The sequence below is a fragment of the Nematostella vectensis genome, chromosome 10 (assembly GCF_932526225.1).
Source record: "Nematostella vectensis chromosome 10, jaNemVect1.1, whole genome shotgun sequence".
Lineage (NCBI taxonomy): Eukaryota > Metazoa > Cnidaria > Anthozoa > Actiniaria > Edwardsiidae > Nematostella > Nematostella vectensis.
In genome coordinates, this window is record NC_064043.1 from 11,647,531 (window position 1) to 11,669,470 (window position 21,940).

Genomic DNA, 21,940 nt, shown 5'->3' on the forward strand with positions numbered 1-21,940 from the left:
GAGAAGACGGTCGCAAATCATATAATATTCTAGACAAAATTCATTCCCGGAGTGAGGAGTAATGAGTATTATTGCCTTCTCTCTTCTTCAGTCCGTTCTACATGTGATAGAAATAAATGATAAGGGGAAACAGTTATACTTCCTTGATTAATCCCAAACATTTAATAACTTTGCATTGTAATTGATGTCTTTAGTATTTGATGTTTGATGGATACTTGTGACGCGTGGCAATCTAACACAGCAACATCTTTGGTATTCAGCAACGCCTTCAACACTCTTCCTTTGTACATTGTCTCGCGAAGTAAGATATTGTCTGGTTCGCGAGCCGCGAGAGAGGTCGCAACCATGTTAGCGTACATTTTATCAATAACTCTTCTGCCCTCCGTGCTATCAACTGTAACTTACAGTAAGTAATTCACGTACCTTCCCTGCTATCAGCTGTGACTTGCAGTAAGTAATCCACCTACCTTTTTCCGTGCTATCAGCGGTGGTTTGCAGTAAGTAATTCACCTATCAGCCGTGCTATCAACTGTGAGTTACATTAATTATTCACCTACCATCCGTGCTATCAACTGCGACTTTACAGTATGTAATACTTATAATGTTTTTACGCTTAACTAAGGCGGAATATAGTCCCTGTATTGCAAGCAACGACCTTTTTCATGTCAGAGCCACGCATTTTTTTTCCATTTCACACAAGATACATTGAAATAGATACAGCCACGCTTCGAATAATACGAGACTACTAAATACAGCAATGTTTTTAACGGATCTCTAGGCTTTGTCATACGTGTGCGTCTTCATTGTTTTTTGTGTTTGCCAATTAAAATTGGAAAGCAGCAAATCTATAGTTCCTTTTTCAAATTATTCCACACGTGCACGTTTCGAGATGCGGCGCATACATACTTAAAGTGCGCATGCGTGATAAAATCGAAACGCAAATGTTTCTTACTCGATAGAGGGCGCGAAATGATATGAGATCTCCTCTAGCTTCGCTTCGCTTGCGATAACCAATTTGAATGATGGGTTTTTGCTTCTCATGGCCGCACCAAAACATCATCACCAGGAACTCATAGCCAATTCGACACCGATCATTATTCAAGAGGCAAAGGCAAACATAAGCCCCTAAGTAACACGTCAGATTTATAGAATTCTTTATTGGTCTATCGCTTTTTAATGATATTACTCTCAGGTTGCAATAAGGCAGTCGGGATTGAAGAGAATACCATTCCTGACTCAAGCATGACGGACTCTTCCCATTACAGCCGGTAGGTCCAGGGGAAGAGGATCATAATGTAGGGAGGAGAGGGTGGGGGTACTGTCATCTCTGGTATATTCAAGGGAGAAAAGGGGTCATAACAGAACCGCACCACATGATAGAAAAGCACAAACCACATGATAGAAAAGCACAAACCCCATGATAGAAAAGCACAAACCACATGGTAGAAGAGCACAAAGTCAAAGGAAAGAAAGGGTCAGACGGGCCCGAATGCTCTAAGGAGTAAAACATGACGACCTAGCAAAAAAGTCGTTACAATCTGGGAGCAGATGCTCCTAAAGCGATCGAGAAGGCTCTAAATGGGGGGGGGGGGGGGGGGGGGGGGAGTGGATCCTAAGGTGCTTTGAATTGGGCTTGCTGGAGGGAAGTTAGATATCGAAATAAATATTCTAGAGGCATTATCGAATAAGCGTCCCCCTTTTAGGATCCACACTAAACACAGATAAATTTTACAGTTATCCATTTTTTAAGATTTCAAAAAGCGTCAGAGGGCCGTTTGAATAACTTGAATGATGACAACGGAGTGGGAGCGTGGTGCGCAAAGAAAGAGGACGTCAGAAATGGCATAGCATTCATCGAGGTAATCAACCGGGCATCGTGACACATTTGTGCCACACAAAACACGAAATGGATTGTTTAGCAGCAAATGGATTGTTTAGCAGCAAATAGATTGTTTAGCAGCAAATGAATTGTTTAGAAGCAAATGGATTGTTCAGCAGCAAAATGGATTGTTTAGCAGCAAATGGATTGTTTAGCAGCAAATGGATTGTTTAGAAGCAAATGGATTGTTTAGAAGCAAATGGACTGTTTAGAATCAAATGGATTGTTTAACAGCAAATGGATTGTTTAGCAGCAAATGAATTGCTTAGAAGCATGATGGACAGAGTTTTCTTCGACTTTGATTTCCTCATTTAGCACAATCAGCCATGCCTCTCTTCCTTGCGGAAATTTTGACAAAATCTCAAGCGCGAAAACTGAAAACAATACTTAAATTTTAGCCTCGCACGTTAAGGTAAGCAATAGAATTTTCTAGCAACCACTTCGCGCTTCTAAAAAAATAGCGAGTGAATGCTTATATAGATTAACAAAGACATGTTTAAATCTGGGACCAACTAATGCGTGACGAAAAGTAATACATGTTTTAGTCCCGCAATAATGTCGATGGAAATCAGATTACGAACTAATCCCACTAAAATATCACTCTTAAAATCAATTCATCCTAAAAAACGACTCCATTTTTTTGGCCCGTGCATATAATAAACCATGGATGATATTTATCTTAGAAAACATATTTCTATATTCAAATAAAGCAACATAACCGTGTCACGTTCAAGTAGATTCAGAGTCTCTTATATGTGTTCTCAGGTTGACGTTGGTAAGGAGATGTGGCTAGGCAAAGTGTTGACACAAGGTCGTAACACAACCTACGACCAGTTCGTTAAAAGGTACAACGTGTCTTATAGCACGGATGGCACGAACTTTGTCTTCCTCCAAGAAGCTGCTGAACCCAAGGTAAATCTGAATCGGCTCAACCCATTGACTCCTGAACCGGCCGAGACCGGCCTTGCGATAACCTTGTTTAGAAAAAAAGCAAATTTCGTTTTCGACCTAGTTATGAAACGGTCGGTCCCAAAGTACCAAGGCAGTTTTATGTAAAGTATGATATAAAATTAAGGTTTATTATTCTTTTCCATAGATATTTTCTGCTAACACAGACATGAACTCGATAGTAATTCAAAGCATCCGCCTTCCCTTGGGGGACCCCCCTAAGGCGCGTTATGTGCGAATCCACCCTGTCGAGTTTTATAGCAACCCCTGCATGAGAATTGAGCTGATGAGCTGTATAAGTGAGTATTATTGGCCTATTTGAAAATTGTTTTCTTCTTTTTTTCTTTTGCGTCAAGACTTTTACCGGTCACAAGGGCTACAAGACACCTTAACACCAATAACCAAAGTGATGGATGGGAGGGGGGGAGGGGGGTGGGGGCACGTCCGCTTGGACACTCGGACCATATCAAGAAAATTTAGCCAAAAATTGTCGTTTTTGCCAAAAGCGGTCACTTCCATATAAGGAAACTAATATATTCCTTATTTGGAAAAACTGCATGATTCCTGTCATTTTTAAGGTTGCCGTACCGCAGGTGCTTTGTAAACATTATGACTTGTAATCAAAAGAGAAAACCAGTGACTGTGACCATCTTTGGTCAATGGAGTCCTCGGAACCAGTCCCCCAAAACGACAACGTTTTCTTCATATGCAACACCTGCCTACTTAAGGGGGGCTAGCGGCTCAGATTTAGTTTTATCCACGGGAACCCAGGTCTTTTACCGGTCACAAGGGCTACCAAACACCTTAACACAAATAACCAAAGTGATGGAGGGGGGGGGGGAGGGGTGGGGTCACGTTTGCTTGGACACTCGGACCAACACCCGCCTACTTAAGAAGGGCTAGCGGCTCAGATTTAGTTTTATCCACGGGAACCCAGGTTTTTTACCGGTCACAAGGGCTACCAAACACCTTAACACAAATAACTTAAGTGATGGAGGGGGGAGGGGTGGGGTCACGTTTGCTTGGACACTCGGATCAACACCTGGCTACAGAAGGGGGGCTAGCGGCTCAGATTTAGTTTTATCCACCGGAACCCAGGTTTTCGAGGTCGGCGTAACGAGGCTCGAGACACTGACCTCGACTCCCTGGGATCCAAAGGATGCTTAATTTTTTTGTCTGTCGTTTAGAAGAAAAAACATATAATTTATAAAAAAAACATATGAACATCATTTGATTTAGATGTCTTACATTTCTCTTTCTGTAGTCAAAACATGCCAAACGGGCTATAAGGTGTCAGCTGACGGCCTCTCCTGCGAGGGTGAGTCACGCAATTCACCCTAAAGACGTTTACTAGTAGTCACGCAATCATCGTATCATGACCGATTCACGTTTAAAAGTAACAACGCGAATCTTCGAGTGAATAATCTGCATTGGTAGTCACGCAATCCTCGGGTCATAAACGACGGAGAATGTGCATTAGGTGTTACGCAATCTCCTAATGATATGACAGACTGATTATGTGTTCTCTGCAGAATGATATGACAGACTGATTATGTGTTCTCTGCAGAATGATATGACAGACTGATTATGTGTTCTCTGCAGAATGATATGACAGACTGATTATGTGTTCTCTGCAGAATGATATGACAGACTGATTATGTGTTCTCTGCAGAATGATATGACAGACTGATTATGTGTTCTCTGCAGAATGATATGACAGACTGATTATGTGTTCTCTGCAGAATGATATGACAGACTGATTATGTGTTCTCTGCAGACATCAACGAATGCGAGGACCAACTCTCGTGTGACCGCTCAAGCACTAGATGCGTCAACAGCGTTGGAAGCTTCAAATGCGTGTGCAAATCAGGCTTTAAACCCAACCACGCCAGCGACTTCAGATGCACAGGTGATAACAGCTTCTACTTTGCTTGCATATTTACATTATCACCATCATCATTACCATCATCATCATTATCACCATCATCATCATCTTTATCACCACGATCCTTATCATCATCACCATCATAATCACAATCATCGTCGTCTTCATCATCATCATCATCATCATCATCATCATCATCATCATCATCATCATCATCATCATCATTATGATTAGTGAGATATTCGCATTGTTCAGCTATCTTAGTAAATTTTGGTTTGTCTGTTGCAGATGTCAATGAATGCGTAGAGACTGCTCACAACTGCCAGCAGAAATGCAACAACGATTATGGCTCGTATCATTGCTCGTGCGACCCAGGATTCCAACTGAACTCGGACAAGAAGACATGCTCAGGTGTGACCAGCTATCACTAATAGATCTCTGAAGTAATATGCAAAATCCTGATAAAGCCTGCAACGAGCCGTTGGGGGCCCTGTGTAAATAGAACATAAAAACGATGGGGGGGGGATTTGTTAACAACTGTCTTCAAACGTTTTGCAACTTTTATTTTTCCAAATTAATAGATACAAATATGTTTGTTTTGCCAGACCTAGAGTGTTCAATAGTGATTAAAAGTCAGAAGAGCATGATTATACAATAATTGTATGGTTCCTGGCACACCGACGACTCAGAGTATCATGCTATCAAGCAATCGTAAGGCTCTGGTGTTACCTAACAGTTGCATAGAATTTATTCTCATGCCGGCATTTCGTAACTAGCTTGGTTCGTTTATTTAAGACCGTAGTGTCACGTGCGGTCAGTATCTTAAGCTTCTCCGCTAGGCAAAGATTGCGGTGTGACGGGCTGCCGTTATATACGGGCTGCGCGCTGAATTACCAGTTTTTTTTTACCAAATTACAATTTTTTTAACGAATTTGTTCCCTTCTAGGTTTCATACCGGCCGAAAGCTGTCGAAGACTCGTGCATGCATGACACTCTTATGTACTTCAACCACGCTGTTATGTCTTATGCTTTCCCGGCCATTGTCCTTTAGTAATAAGATGTTATGTGGGCTTTTCAGATATTGATGAATGCTTGCGTCGTACCCGCTGTGACAGTACAACTACTACTTGCCAGAATAGTATCGGAGGTTCACCAGGGTACACCTGCGAATGCATCGCCGGGTACGAGCGCAAAGACCAGTGGTCATGCAAAGGCAAGTCTTAATCAGAATGTATTCGTTCTGAATTTAGATAGTTCCCTACGATATAGTTGATATTTTTGTGTTAGCTACGCGCCTACTCATTTTCCCGAGATCATGTTGCGAGAATAAAGCAATTATAATGGAGGAAGAATGTTAAAGAAACGCCGGTTGAAAATAATGATTTCAAGAGGAGACTCCTGTGATCGAGTTAACTGCATCAGAAAACCACTTGGATGAAAAAAGAAATTAAATTCTAGATGCGGGAGGTGTGTTCTAGTTACTAGTAGTAAAAAAAACCCTGAAAATGTCGATATCAAATCCAGAGGAAAATTGAATATTGCTAGAATTATTAGGGGGCTGTTGTTACTGCTGCGCGGGTATTACTTGTAATTATTCTATCACTTCTTATTAATCCAGATAAGAACGAGTGTACAAACGGTGAGCATAACTGCTCGACAACTTCCACTGTCTGCCAAAACGTACCCGGAGACTACGCCTGTGTTTGCCGCAACGGATTCCAACGGCCGCCTGGACAGACCCCAGACAAATACAAGTGCGAAGGTAGGCGTACACAGGTTGACAACGCCTTATTCCTGGGAAATCAACAATCAATAGTATGGCGCGAAATTAGGGGGCTCCTTTAAGTGCTTAACTTATTAGTTTTGGTCGTCTTGTGCCACACCCATAGGACACTCACCCTAGAGTATGTGTGGCCACGGATTATGAGCATCCATTTGATATCGGATATAAAGGAAATTTAAAACTATTTAAAACTATTTTGCTATTTGCTTGAAATTTTCTCGACTATCTCTGTTCGGCTAAGGTATTTCAGCAAAGTTTTTTTTCTCGTAAATTCCAAATTTCTTTGTAAAGTTCTAAACCCTCTTAAGGCCGATTTACACCGCACGATTCAGTCGTATCAGACCAGCCTACGAGATGTCTTAGCCCTAAATCAAACACTACGACTTTTGTAGTCGAGCGTCGTAGCGGAGTCGTAGACTGATTTACACTCTACGACTCTGTGGAAATGTCGCATACAACTAAATCGTGCTGTGTCTAAATCAGCCTTTAGAAGCAGTGTATCCTCTCACTTTGTCCTGTCACTTTAACGTATAGATGTAGACGAGTGTGCTACAAATAAGGGCGGATGCAGTCACGGATGTCAGAACATCGCGGGGGGTTATTTCTGCACTTGCCCCAAAGGTTATCACATCGAGAAAGGCATTGATAATTTCAACTGCGTCGGTACGTACACGAGAGGGGAGGTACATTAAATTTTAAATGCGCAACACAGAAACATTGGCAGAAACATTGGCATATAGTATTTTTTTTTATTTCAGACCCCCCTTCCCTCCTCTCTCCTTCAAAGGGTACTACGATATTTACATCATTAACAACGTAAAATTCTTAAATACTATATATTTTCTTTTCTACCGAGAATATTATTTTGGGCCCTCTCCCCCCACCCCCCCTTACCAAATTATTGTGGGGGCAATGCCCCCCAGTTCCGCCGCCCATGAGAAATACTAATATTTCAGTGCATTTTTCAAGATCGAAATGAATGTGTCCTCGATAACAATGGTGGATGTCAACATTTTTGTAACAACACCGTTGGCGGTTACCAATGCTACTGCAAACGGGGATTTAAGCTCAGTGGACAATATCATTGTGTCGGTAAGTCGTACTAGCGAACATTTTCTCTCACAGTCTTTTTGGTAGGACTTTGAATCTTAAGATAGATATCTTAAGGTATGGTAAGTTGGTAAGATATCCGAGGTTCCTTCACAAAATTAAGTTAGGTTTAACTTTATGAGAGCGTATTTTGCGTGAGCATCTCCTATTTGAACGTGTTCTTGCTTGAAGATATTGACGAATGCGCTGAAAAACTGGACAAGTGTGATCCGGTGACAACAGACTGTAAAAACAATGTGCCACTATACCAGTGTGATTGTAAGAAGGGGTTCAAGACAACTAGCTCTATCTACAAGTGTCAAGGTGAGCCATTACGTTCTATCTGTCTTTTCATTCATCTATACTATACTATCCTAGTCTAGCCTAGCCTAGCCTTGCCTAGCCTAGCCTACTGGCAGAGCCCATTTTCTCTGTATTTCGCTGGGCTGGCGTTCGCAAGGGACTCTGTCAGCAGGGTAATTCTAGTCATGTCTACCACGCCGCTGTCCATCTAACTCTGCTATCTATACTATCCTAGCCAATGTCTACCCTGCGTTGTCAATCTAACTCTGCCATCTATACTATCCTAGCCAATGTCTAGCCCGCCGCTGTTCATCTAACTATGCCATCTATACTATTCTAGCCAATGTCTACCCCGCCGCTGTAAATCTAACTCTGCAATCTAAACTATCGTATCGAATGTCTGCCACGCGCTGTCCATCTAACTCTGATATCTATACTATCCTAGCCAATGTCTACCCCGCCGCAGTTAATCTAACTCTGATATCTATACTATCCTAGCCAATGTCTAACTCTGATATCTATACTATCCTAGCCAATGTCTACCCCGCCGCTGTCCATCTAACTCTGCAATCTATACTATCCTAGCCAATGTCTACCCCTCCACTGTCTATTTAACTCTGCAATCTAAACTATAGTAGCGAATGTCTGCCCCGCGCTGTTTATCTAACTCTGCTATCTATACTATTCTAGCCAAATGTCTACCCCGCCGCTGTCCATCTAACTCTGCTATCTATACTATCCTAGCTAATGTCTACCCCGCCGCTGTCCATCTAACTCTGCTATCTATACTATCCTAGCCAATGTCTACCCCGCCGCTGTCCATCTAACTCTGCCATCTATACTATTCTAGCCAATGTCTACCCCGCCGCTGTCCACCTAACTCTGCCATCTATACTATCCTAGCCAATGTCTGCCCCGCGCTGTCCATCTAACTCTGCTATCTATACTATCCTAGCCAATGTCTGCCCCGCGCTGTCCATCTAACTCTGCCATGTATACTATTCTAGCCAATGTCTGCCACGCGCTGTCCATCTAACTCTGCTATCTATACTATTCTAGCCAATGTCTGCCCCGCGCTGTCTACTGTGACCGGTACCACAGTCTCCCCTGCCGGTTGCACGCAGACTGGTGGCGCTTATGCAGGCATCCACTGCGTCTTCAGTTGCCAGCCAGGGTACAAGCTACCGGAGAACACTGCTAACAGTGTCACGTGTCAGAGCACTGGTCTTTGGAGCGGTTCGCCAACTAGCTGTCAGAGTAAGTGGTGGGAAAGCAAACTGCATTACTGCGACCTGCACAAATATAACGCTCTGGCGGCCCTGCTCTTCATAACCCTAAAGTAATATTAGACCAGCGAAATATTACTTTGTTATTTGAATGTTATTGTTAAACTAGTTACCGATCCTGCTTGCCGTACCCTTAGCTCCAACTCTAACGAGATTGAAGTGCCGACTAATTTTTTAAGATATTAAAGAATGTCTACCAACCACTCCGTTGTTATTGTTAAAATACAGCAGTTTATTTGGAAGAAAACTTGAAAACAACGAATGAATTCTGATACGTTTTTGGCGATATTTGATTGCAGGTATTTCGATTATTTATGTGAATCCGATGGGAATGTGTGCTTTGCGTGACAGGTGATTTGCGGGAGTGCAGAATGGCGGCGTGATTGGCCTTCTCTAATCTTTTCTTTAAGCCTCTTTTCTATGGCGCGATGTGCACCTATGACAAAAAGGTTTAAGAACCATCACTGTGTTTTCAGAAAAGCGTTGCCCCGCCCTCACTGCTCCATCTAACGGGAGACTGTTCCCTAATTTCTGTGCGACTAGCGGCAATGTCTACCAGGAGAAGTGTCACTTCTTGTGTAACAGTGGCTACGTGGCAGAGGGCGACTTGTCACGCACTTGTGAAGCAACGGGAACGTGGAGCGTCGTACAGACCCCCTTCCGATGCAAGAAAGGTGTGGTAGGGTGTACAAAGGTGCTATAGGAAGTTTATCTTCTAGGCTACCGCAGAATCATGTATCCCGGGATGTTATAGTTAATGGAAACTAAATGGTGGATTTATCCACCAAGTAGCGATTTATCAATCTGTAGCGATTGATAAATCGCTAGCGATTTATCAATCTGCAATGCGATACGATCTCTTTTGCAGTGTATCCAAAACCCACGCTCACCTGCCCAACGGATGTGACAGTCGACCTTGGCCCAACTGAAAGCACCGCGGACGTATCAGGTCTCCTGGGGAAGCCTTTGTCTAATGTGCAACAAGTTACCGTTTCTCCCGCTAAGTACAGCGATTATTACATCTTCCCTGCTGGCTCGACGGCGCTCACATACACCGCTACCAACCAGAACAGCGAGTCGATCAGCTGCATAACCATGGTGAATGTGCTGGGTTAGTCTGCCTCGATTTTCCTGTACTGAAGTATCATATAGACTTATATGCCCACTTATATAAATCAAAGCCCACTTGCGAATGAGTCTAGTGTGTTGGAAATTATCTTTGTTACATAGTTTTCATTTGTTAGGCGCGCGTGGTGTTCAGCGTACTTCACAAGCTTTTAGGCGGGAAAATAAAATGGCGGGAAAACAGGTTACGCGTCCGCGAAATTTTAGGTATCGTAAAAAAAACGTTAAAAATAGCAAGGAAGCACTTTAAATACATGTACAAAAAAGTACATTATTTTTAGTGAGAGAGTGCTGAAATATGAAGGCCAAAGGTTGTTACAATGCGTATTTTTGGTGACGTTGACGGAAATATTATGGTATCGAAATTAAGATAAAATAGGGTTAATACAGAATTCCTATTATAACAGACAATACGAAGCCGGTCTTCAGTGGCTGTCCACCGGACATCTACAAAACCGTAACGAAATCAACAGCAGAGGTGACATGGACGCCTCCAAAAGCCACGGACAATGTCGGCGTAACCGAACAGAGAGCGACACACAACCCTGGCGACACTTTTCCTCTCGGCTCTACGAGAGTAACCTATACTGCTCGTGACAAAGCGGGAAACAATGCCGACATATGCACTTTTCTTATACAGCTTAAAAGTAAGTGAGGGATGGTAATGATAATGGTAATTGTGATGATTGTGGTGGTGATGGTGGAAGTGATGATGACGGCGATTATTTTAGTGATGATGGTAGTGGTGATGGCGACGATGACGATGATGTGATGATTGTGGTGGTGGTGATGATTTCAGTGATGATGGGAATCGTGCTATAAGAGCAATAAATACTTCTCTTTACAAAGTGGAAAGCTTTGCAGACATCTACTTCCTTCTTTTTAAGCTTTGAAGTAAGAAAGTGGAATGATGACGATGATGATGGCGTTTTGGTGGTGGTGATGGTACTGGAGACGATGACGAAGAAGATGATGATGATGATGATTGCGGTTGTGATGGTGTTGGAGATTATTATGATTTCGGTGATGATGATGATGATGATGATGATGATGATGATGATGATGATGATGATGATGATGATGATGATGATGATAATGATGATGATGATGATGATGATGATGATGATGATGATGATGATAATGATGATGATGGTGATGGTGATGATGATGACGACGACGACGATGATGATGATGATGATGAAGATGATGAAGATGATGATGATGATGATGATGGTAATGATGATGATGGTAATAGTGATGATGATGATAATGATGGTGACTGTCATCGTCCCCAGAGGCCCAGTGTGACCCTAACCCCCCTCAGCCTGACGGCGGTACGCTGACTGTGTCATCCTGGGGGAGCACTCAATGGGCGGCGGTCGTGTGTAATGCCAACAAGGATCATTTCTATTTCCACTTCGCGATCACGTGTGACATCCACACATGGCAGTGGAGCACAATCCCAGACTGCGTGGGTAAGAGGGTTTCCAATTTTTGTTGATAAATTTGTATTGCCTTTTTGACTGTTACTGTAAATATTGAAGTATTTGTATTTTAGCATACGTGAAATAGTTCGAGTTTCCGGATGATGCATTTTACTGTAGTGTTTTTGTTAACAAGGGATAATGCCAAATGTGTACAACAAATAATTGAACCGCGCGCATGTATGTCAATGTATGACTGCACAATAAAAACAAGTTGAAAAGCAAAAGGTAGACTGCAGTTAATTGGCGTCTCATAAGATTTATTTCGTCTTTTTTAAGAAGTATTGAGTTAGCGGGGTTAAAATACATAAAATGGTACTTGAAGTGAAATAGGAATTACTTGGAAATCGGTTTGTAAAGGTTAGGGTTACTTGGGGTAAAAATACTGTGAATGTACGCAGCAAAACCCCAAGATAATCCATTCCAGTTCGAGTTAGCGGGAGACACTTGTTTGTTTTAACCTGCAACTGAAAACCCTTTAGTAGAACGACAAACTTGGGACATATGAATTGTGCAGATGTGTGTATAGCTAGTGTTCTTTTAAAATCAATCAAATAATAACAAAGCAGAAAAGATAACAAAGTCAGTTTTTTAAAATCAATCAACTAATAACAATACAGAAAAGATAAAAACTGTTTAGTGTATGATGCCTGTTTTTATCTTCAGACTTTATTGATCCTAAGCCCAGCTCTGGGTGCCCAGAAGGCTATGTGCCCCAGTCCTCCCTCGTCGCTTATCCAGCCAAGAACATCTGCGGTGAGACGCATTACCCATGATGCCCCACGATCACAATAAATATGACACCGAACTTTGAAACAGGGAAATAATTTTCGACGTCAAATTGGCGAATCAATAATATCACCCCCGAATAATCTTTGGCGAGCATTTGCGAGCTTGCGAGCACCCAGTTTTTTTTATGCGAGACCGAGCATTTCTACGCGGAAAAAAATGCGCGAGCATGCAAGCACATCGAAATTTCGGGGGACCATTCGGGGGCCCTAATAATTAAACTTTGCTCAAGAATTTTTTTTTTCTTTGCGTGTGTGTCTTTCAGTGAAGTGTCCAAAGGGGACTTTCTACGATAAAGGGTCCAAGCAGTGCGTTGGTTGTCCAAAAGGTCAAATAAGTTCCGCCGAGGGTAGCCTGAAATGTGAGCCTTGCCCAAGCGGGACGTCCACCCTGAAGGTCGGATCCAAGAAGTGCATACGTACGTAACCAAGAGAATTTTTTCCTACGAGGATGAGGGGGAAAGGGGTGGGGAGGTATTCTCCATACGTGTATACGCACGTACCCAAGAGAATGTTTTCCTACGAGGATGAGGGGCTAGGGGGGGGGGGGGAATTATTCTCAAGCCTAACACATACCTGGAGTTGAAATTTAACGGACTTCTCTTTAAAGATCCCACCTTGACATTTTATTGGATAAAAAGGAAGGGCATTCATCCCTGAGTTAACGTAAACCTGCTTTCTAGGAACCCGGCCAGGATTTAAAACAATATTTACGACAGAAGCAATAATAACAACTGCAGCAACGACAGCAACATCAATAATTGCAACAACAGCAACAATAACTGCAACATGAACAAAAACAACCACAACTGCATAACAACAAATTGTTCATATACCGCTTGATATATCTTCTCTCACTCACTCAACTCCTAGTAAATCTAGGTAGATTACGCATTTAAAAGAGTTTTCCTATATTTTTAGAGCTTTGCCCTATTGGTGAATTCTCCGCAAGTGGCTTCGACCTGTCGTCTGGTCTGTGTCAAAAGTGCAGCAAGGGGACGTATCAGGACGTGTCTGGTTCAAAGTCTTGCAAGAGTTGTCCTTCCGGACAGACCACTTTAAGATTGGGCAGCAAGAGCGCTAGCGACTGCGGTGGTATGTCACGCAATCCACGTAATCAAGAGATAGATGTCACGTGACATGTGAGGCAGATAAACAAAATTATATCCAGTGAAGATTTGGCATTAAAATATATATATCACGTGATAGCACAGTAAAAGCAACGATTGGTCATTATTTTTAGACACGCCTTGACACCACATGCATATCACGTGATAGCACAGTAAAGCTATGATTAGTCAATATTTTCTAGGCACGCCTTGACACCACATGCATATTACGTGAATGTACAGTAAAAGCTGTGATTGGTCGATATTTTTAGGAAATTAAATGTATATCACGTGATAACACAGTAAAGCTATGATTAGTCAATATTTTCTTGTCACGCCTTGACATCAAATGCATATTACGTGAATGTACAGTAAAAGCTGTGATTGGTCGATATTTTTAAGAAATTAAATGTATATCACGTGATAACACAGTAAAAGCTATGATTGGTCGATATTTACAGGCCCGCCGGTCATCACTGAGTTCGTGTCAATCCCCGATAACGCGACCGAGGATAAATCTGTGGATCTCATCTGCAAAGGATCAGGGAAGTCTCTCTCTTTCAACATCACCAAGATCATCCCAGCACCTGGTAAGAAACTCAGTGCGCCACGAGCTACCGTGGTCACTTTTAGAAAGTTTCAGAAAGCCGCTAAAAGGACTTGAGAAACGTAATATCTCAGGGGCGTATTAGTGGGTGGGGCACTGAGAACACGTGCCCTTCAATATTTTCAAAAATTATAAAGAAACCGTTCAAATTTTATTCATAGCTGGATTCGGAGGGCCTTTCACACAAGCCGACATCCGAGATTCCACTGGCCAGAAAGTCATCGGAATGCGTCACTCCATCTCTATTGTCATGGAGAAGGATGCAGGCGAATATATCTGCGCCGTGGAGAACAACTTTGGTTCAGCCTCGAAGAAATACAACCTGAAAGTCCATCTTAGTATCACAGGTACGCAACCTTTCGTTTGTTACAGCATTAAGGAGAGAAAAGAGGGTATGTTCTTAGTAAAAAGCTTCACTCGTACCGTTTAAAATGTTACTCGTGAAATGTGAAGTTTGACAGCTGAAGGCGTGACTCGAAACATGACACGCGAAGTGTAAAGCGTGACACTTTAAGTGTAATGCCTGACTCGTAAAGCGTGACTCTTTACGTGGAGAGCGTGACTCGTAAAGCGTGACTCTCAACGTGTAAAGCGTGGCTCGTAAAGCGTGACTCTTTAAGTGTGATGCCTGACTCGTAAAGCGTGACTTTTCACGTGGAGAGCGTGAGTCGTAAAGCGTGACTCTCAACGTGTAAAGCGTCACTCGTAAAGCGTGACTCTTTAAGTGTAATGCCTGACTCGTAAAGCGTGACTCTTCACTTGGAGAGCGTGACTCGTAAGGCGTGACTCTCAACGTGTACGCGACTCTTAACGTGTATAGCGCGACTCGTAAAGCGTGACTCTTCACGTGGAGAGCGTGACTCGTAGGGTGTGACTCTCAACGTGTACGCGACTCTTAACGTGTATAGCGCGACTCGTAAAGCGTGACTCTTCACGTGGATAGCGTGAATCGTAAAGCGTGACTCTTCACGTGGAGAGCGTGACTCGTAAGGCGTGACTCTTGTCATGTGAAGCATGACTCACGTGTAATGCGTGAATTAACGTGTAAAGCGTGACTCGTTAAGCGTAACGTTAAACGTGTAGCGAGTGGATGTGAAGTGCAAAGCATTGCCTGCAATGCGAGCGGTACTGCGTCCCCGAAAGCATTTTTCTAATGGGACAACAGGCACATCAAGGCGTGGTAGTGGGTGGGACAACAGGCACAACAAGGCGTGGTAGTGGATGGGACAACAGGCACAACAAGGCGTGGTAGTGGGTGGGACAACAGGCACAACAAGGCGTGGTAGTGGGTGGGACAACAGGCACAACAAGGCGTGGTAGTGGGTGGGACAACAGGCACAACAAGGCGTGGTAGTGGGTGGGACAACAGGCACAACAAGGCGTGGTAGTGGGTGGGACAACAGGCACAACAAGGCGTGGTAGTGGATGGGACAACAGGCACAACAAGGCGTGGTAGTGGATGGGACAACAGGCACACCAAGGCGTGGTAGTGGGTGGGACAACAGGCACAACAAGGCGTGGTAGTGGGTGGGACAACAGGCACAACAAGGCGTGGTAGTGGGTGGGACAACAGGCACAACAAGGCGTGGTAGTGGATGGGACAACAGGCACAACAAGGCGTGGTAGTGGATGGGACAACAGGCACAACAAGGCGTGGTAGTGGATGGGACAACAGGCACAACAAGGCGTGGTAGTGGATGAGATAACAGGCACAACAAGGCGTGGTAGTGGATGGGACAACAGGCACAACAAGGCGTGGTAGTGGATGGGACAACAGGCACATTAAGGCGTGGTAGTGGGTGGGACAACAGGCACAACAAGGCGTGGTAGTGGGTGGGACAACAGGCACAACAAGGCGTGGTAGTGGGTGGGACAACAGGCACAACAAGGCGTGGTGGTGAGTGGGGCACGTCCCCCAAAATGTTAGAAAAATGTAAAATTATCACTATGGGCGTATATATTATTAATGTTATATATTCTTATATCCTTGATGTTTTTTTCTGTAACATGCCCCACAAATATTTCGAGGCCTGCTACAAGTCTGGACAATAATATCGCCTAGCAAAAATGATAAATCATAATGACTCTAGTGCATCACTTGTTTCTGTGCATTTTAATGGCCCTTTTGTTATCATATCCTCTGTGCCCTTATGTTTATTTTATTCCACCTAGTTGGTCGCCGTCGACGCCGATAAATAACTGGTGGTGGTGAAAGCATGTATGAGTTCAACTTCAATAATTAAACAATAATTAATAAATCGTTGTAAAAGTCATTGTAGCCTTGAAAAATTAATAAAACATACTAGTTATTGTGGCTTATGGAATCTCATGCCAGAAGGGAAAACACCTCTACATATTCACTGCTCATAATATTCAACGATTATTTATATGCACTAGAAAATTACTGTGGTTACGTCTAGTTAAAGATAATTTATGTGAAAGGGGGGAGGGGGTCTTGGGAAAAAGGGGTACCTACCCCCCCCCCCCCCCACATCCGCTAATTTTGATAAATTCCTAATACATTCTCTGTATATCTATGTTTATTTTATCACTTGTACACTCCTACCCCCGTTCCCCTTTTTATTTTTTTAGAATCTCGGACGCCAGTGAATGTGGAATTTAAGAACAGAACAATTATTGTTCGAGACATTCATGATCATGCCCTTTTTTTCAAAAAGAGTTTACTTTTTTCAAAAAGTAAAGGCCTTCAAAGCGTCTAGTGCGGCCTTAAGTCTTTTGCGGTATACGTTTTTCTGCGGTCATGCGTTTTTTTTTTTTGCGGCCTTGCATTATGCGTGACATATTAAAAAGTGCGACTATTAATTTTGGAATGGTCGGGCTGCGACAATCTTCTTGAACCTCATTGTGCATGTCAGAAATTTATAACGAAAATTGCTCTGCAATTGTGACAACTACAAGACCCGCATTTTGATTAGCATTTCTTTCAGACTAATTTTCAATTTAAAATGTATTGCCCAATAAAACCCCCCAAAAATTGGATGGTGTTTCTTTGAAAAAAAAAAATGCTTTTGAATCTCTCTCTTTTTTTGGACAAAGGGTTAAGAAAGAGGTAATTGCTGGATTTTGTTGAATAATATAATGTCCGTGCCAGAAATAAATGTCGCAAAAGTGCTTGTTTGTTTATTCTTTTAAGTACTAGCCCTATGTTTGCTGTTTCACTCATATTTGTTTGTAATTTTGCTGAGTTACCCTTGCTTTTCTTAAAAAAATAAACTCGAAACATTCATTTTATCATCTTCAAAAGATAGTGTGTGTATTTAATTCGAGATGTTTTCTACTGCAAGGTGCAAAAAGATAATTCCGCGCGCCGCAGAGAGAGCATTAATCTAAAAGGACCCGAGTGTAAATTTGTTCGGTACTTGTATTATCATGCAGATTTGAGAAGGTTTTTAGTCAATATGACTACTGCATCGTAAGCTTATTACACAATAACTTTGTCTTTGTCTGGCGCTGGATACATCCATGTAGCGGAAGATGGTGCTTGTAATATTGCACTAATCGGGATTTGAAAAGGCTCAGAGGCTCAGTAATGAATAGCTGAATAGATAGAGCATATAACTTGGATACAACCATGCTTACTGAAGACGTGTCTATTGCTATTCTTGGAATCATTTTATCAGCGATTGCAATTCTTGGAAACTTGTTAGTTATCTTTATAATAACTCGTCATAAATCCATGCAAACCGCGATGAACTATCTTCTAGCTAACCTCGCCGTAATGGACGCAATGACCGGGCTCTTTACTATTCCTAATGTCATTATGGAGCGAACTTTCTCCGGGGACAGAACGCTTCTCGCAGTGATAGTGAACTCGACAAGCAAATCCACCGGAGACATCTTGTGCAAAGTGAAAGGTACTGTGTGGACTAGTTCGGCTGGTTCACCTGCTTTTCTTGTTTTTATTGCGTTCGAGAGGTATATGGCGGTGATCCACCCCTTCTCTAGACGTGGTGGCATCACTAAACGAAGACTTTACTGGATAACTCCATGTTGTTACATACTGTCTTTGTTGAACGCGACTCCTTTTTTCATTATGGTAGAATATCAACCGGATCTGGAAAAATGTTATGAGTCTCCATCCTCGGCAATCGATGCACGCTACTATTCCCTGGTGTGTTTTTCCCTCTTATTTATCATCCCTTCAATCGTGATGCTATTCCTTTATACATCAGTTATCAGAACGATAAAAAAGAGACAAAGACTTCACTCGCGAGATATTTCATGTTTCACTACGGCACGGATAAAAGCTAACAGAGACGTTCTTCGGGTAGTGTTTGTAATAACTATACTCTTTATAGTTTGTTGGGGTTTCATATACAATATATACTTCATTGGGCATTTTTTTGACGATATCACGCTATGGAACTCATTCTATGAGTGCAGTATTTTAGCTGCTTGCCTCAACTCTGCCGCCAACCCCGTGCTGTATTGCTATTTCATCAAAGGATTTCGCGATAATTTCCTGGACTTTTTCCGGTGCTGGTGCTGCGAGACCAAGCCTTCAAGCGTGTCAGTGAATCTGAATGACAATGCTGCGAGCTGTGATGCCAATACTGTTACATTGGTCAACATTCGCCCGCAATGTCAGACTTAAGCGCGAGCTCATAGCAGACAAACGCAACGAAGTCTGTTTAGGATGCAAGCCCAACAATTTAGTAACCTAAAAATGCAACAGCCGGTTTTAGGACGCATGTGCAACAAAGTAGTTTTATAAAGCGAGCAGAAAATGCAATTGTAAAACGCAGCTAGGTTTGTTAAGGAAGCAAGCGGAAAACTTTTCTACTTTTGAAATACAACACATCAAAGATAGCCACTTATTTGCTTATTGTTGCGAAAAAAATCAAAATTCTAGATTGAAAGATGTAATCATCGCTAAAAGCATTAATAATTGATAACAGTTAGCATGCATATTATCGACGAGGAGGTAAAATTTGTCAGTGTAAAAACAGCGCCATATGTTCCAGTTATTCCACGTCCATCTTCTTCCGACGATAAAAAAATTTAACTGTTTTCCATCGCACCTTACAAGCCAATTCCATCTGCTAGAGGCTATTTAGTGCTCAAATAACGCTATATAGATTGGTAAGTGATTTCTTTTGTATCTGCGCTTCCATTATTTTATCTTTCTAAAGCTTACTATCCCTTAAAGAAGAAATCAAACTCCACTAAATACATTATGGATAAGCGATATAAACTATTCCACGATGGTAGTATGAAAGGTGATCCAATAAACATCTTATATATCTATATAACTAAGTTCCTGTCTGTATATCTAATTGCGACTTAAACTGAATTTCAAATGATTAGAAATACAATTTTCTTGATATGATTCAAAACCTTTAATTTTTATTTTTATTTCATTAATTATTAGTTCAAATCCAATAGGAGGCGGATACATCATAAGATGCTCATTTCCGCCGTCTGGTACAAGTGCAAAAGACTAAAATTAAAAGTCAGTTTTCGCGAAGAAAAACAAACAATCGACAAATGCTCACTCAAGGACAAACAGGAACAAGTTTGGAGTTCTAAAACGTCTAAAACGGGTGAGACGAGATGAACACGAGCGAGATAACAAATATCATCTCTGATGACTGCAGGCCTTTTGAGGCCATCTGGAATGCAAGAAATGGAATCAGTGATACTATTTTTTACTCAAATATTGTCATAAACGGGATTTTGGCGATACCGACCTTCGTGTCAAATCTGATCCTTATTATTGCTATATGGAGTTGTAACTCTATGCGCACGCCTTCAAACATTATCATTTGCTCGCTAGCGTGTTCAGATATTGGTGTAGGTCTTCTTGCACAGCCGCTTGCTGTGGCTAAGACGGTCATTGAAGCGAAAGCCTCGTCATCTTTTGACTCCTTCTGCAGTATTCACAAAAGCAGTCGCGTCTCATCGGTGTATTTCTGCGTGGTGTCTTTCGTGTGTTTTACGGCAGTCAGTTTAGATAAATATCTAATGGTGCTTCTTCATCTTCGATACCATGAACTGGTGACAACAAGGCGTGTAATCGTGTTTCTCCTTATCGTATGGGCACTCGCAGCTCTCTGTATATTGTTCGAACTGTGCTGTTCCTCTGTCATCACCATGGTGCTTTTCATAGGTGCTATAGTTTGCTTCATCGTGACATTTACGTCTTATGTGTGGGTTTACCGGACAGTTCGTCGCCACCAGAAAGCTATACACGACCAGTTGCACGCTGTTGCGACCGAATCTCGTGACAAATCATTATACATGACGCGAGTACGAAAAAACACGATGTCGATGATTTTGGTCTACGTATGGTTCGTCATTTGCTATCTCCCTTTTGTTGTAGTGACCGTCGTGGGAGCTGTTTGGAGCGGGAATGAGAGTGCCATACAATCCGCACTTTTATGCACAGGGACAGTTATCTTCTTGAATTCGTTTCTTAACCCTTTTTTGTTTTACTGGAGAATCAAAGACTTTCGAGGTGCAGTGAGGCAGCTTATTGCCAACATTATGTCAAAGATATTATAAACGCGAACCTTTTTTTTAAAGAACGTCAAGCCTGAGATCTCACCAAATTCTAAGAGCATGCTAAGAACGTGCCAAGGCCCAAATATCAGAAAAATTCAGGTAAGCCAAATCCGGGTTCCCTTTTTACCCCTTCAGGGGTAAAGTGTGCTGGTAAAGAGTACGTTTGGAAGGAAAAAAAACATGTTTTTTTTTCTTGTTTTTATCTGTTTATTACTCATTTACTTCACAATTTTTTAGCCATTTGTGTGTTTCTTTTGTTGGAATTTGGTTCACTACAACCGGCAGTAATGCAATCTTCCGTCTTACAATTTGGGAGTTGACACGTACAGTTCTTTGCAATTTCCTGGACTTTTTCCGGTGCTGGTGCTGCGAGACCAAGCCTTCAAGCGTGTCAGTGAATCTGAATGACAATGCTGCGAGCTGTGATGCCAATACTGTTACATTGGTCAACATTCGCCCGCAATGTCAGACTTAAGCGCGAGCTTATAGCAGACAAACGCAACGAAGTCTGTTTAGGATGCAAGCCCAACAATCTAGTAATCTAAAAATGCAACAGCCGGTTTAGGACGCATGTGCAACAAAGTTTTATAAAGCAAGCAGAAAATGCAATTGTAAAACGCAGCTAGGTTTGTTAAGGAAGAATGCGGAAAACTTTTCTACTTTTGAAATGCAACACATCAAAGATAGCCACTTATTTGCTTATTGTTGCGAAAAAAATCAAAATTCTAGATTGAAAGATGTAATCATCGCTAAAAACATTTATAATTGATAACAGTTAGCATGCATATTATCGACGAGGAGGTAAAATTTGTCAGTGTAATAACAGCTCCATATGTTCCAGTAATTCCACGTCCATCTTCTTCCGACGATAAAAATATAACTGTTTTCCATCGCGCCTTACAAGCCAATTCCATCTGCTAGAGGCTATTTATTTCTTAAATAACGCTATATAGATTGGTAAGTGATTTCTTTTGTATCTGCGCTTCCATTATTTCATCTTTCTAAAGCTTACTATCCCTCAAAGAAGAAATTAAACTGCACTAAATACATTATGGATAAGCGATATAAACTATTCCACGATTAGTATGAAAGGTGATCCAATAAACATCTTATATATCTATATAACTAA

The 21,940-nt window shown here is 42.0% G+C and overlaps 3 protein-coding genes across 3 annotated transcripts; all 3 read left to right on the forward strand.

The window, feature by feature from the left end:
• Positions 1-250: 250 nt before the first annotated feature.
• Positions 251-16,600, forward strand: LOC5510589 (signal peptide, CUB and EGF-like domain-containing protein 2). Its single transcript, XM_032379776.2, has 24 exons — positions 251-406; positions 1,193-1,268; positions 1,751-1,859; positions 2,645-2,791; positions 2,976-3,126; positions 4,092-4,145; positions 4,605-4,736; positions 5,001-5,123; positions 5,791-5,925; positions 6,331-6,474; positions 7,030-7,158; positions 7,465-7,587; positions 7,777-7,908; positions 8,947-9,144; positions 9,650-9,847; positions 10,042-10,284; positions 10,706-10,945; positions 11,594-11,773; positions 12,449-12,538; positions 12,837-12,989; positions 13,492-13,665; positions 14,141-14,269; positions 14,448-14,633; positions 16,459-16,600. Exons 1-24 carry the CDS (start codon positions 346-348, stop codon positions 16,479-16,481), a joined length of 3,330 nt encoding a protein of 1,109 aa, XP_032235667.2. The 5' UTR covers positions 251-345; the 3' UTR covers positions 16,482-16,600.
• Positions 16,601-17,670: 1,070 nt separating this feature from the next.
• LOC5510590 (pyroglutamylated RF-amide peptide receptor) lies at positions 17,671-19,450 on the forward strand. The gene has a single exon (XM_048733773.1). The coding sequence runs from the start codon at positions 17,879-17,881 to the stop codon at positions 18,899-18,901; it is 1,023 nt and encodes a 340-aa protein (XP_048589730.1). The 5' UTR covers positions 17,671-17,878; the 3' UTR covers positions 18,902-19,450.
• A 127-nt stretch (positions 19,451-19,577) lies between these two features.
• Positions 19,578-21,936, forward strand: LOC5510591 (adrenocorticotropic hormone receptor). The gene has a single exon (XM_048733775.1). It carries the CDS (start codon positions 19,861-19,863, stop codon positions 20,809-20,811), a length of 951 nt encoding a protein of 316 aa, XP_048589732.1. The 5' UTR covers positions 19,578-19,860; the 3' UTR covers positions 20,812-21,936.
• The last annotated feature ends 4 nt before the right edge of the window (positions 21,937-21,940 follow it).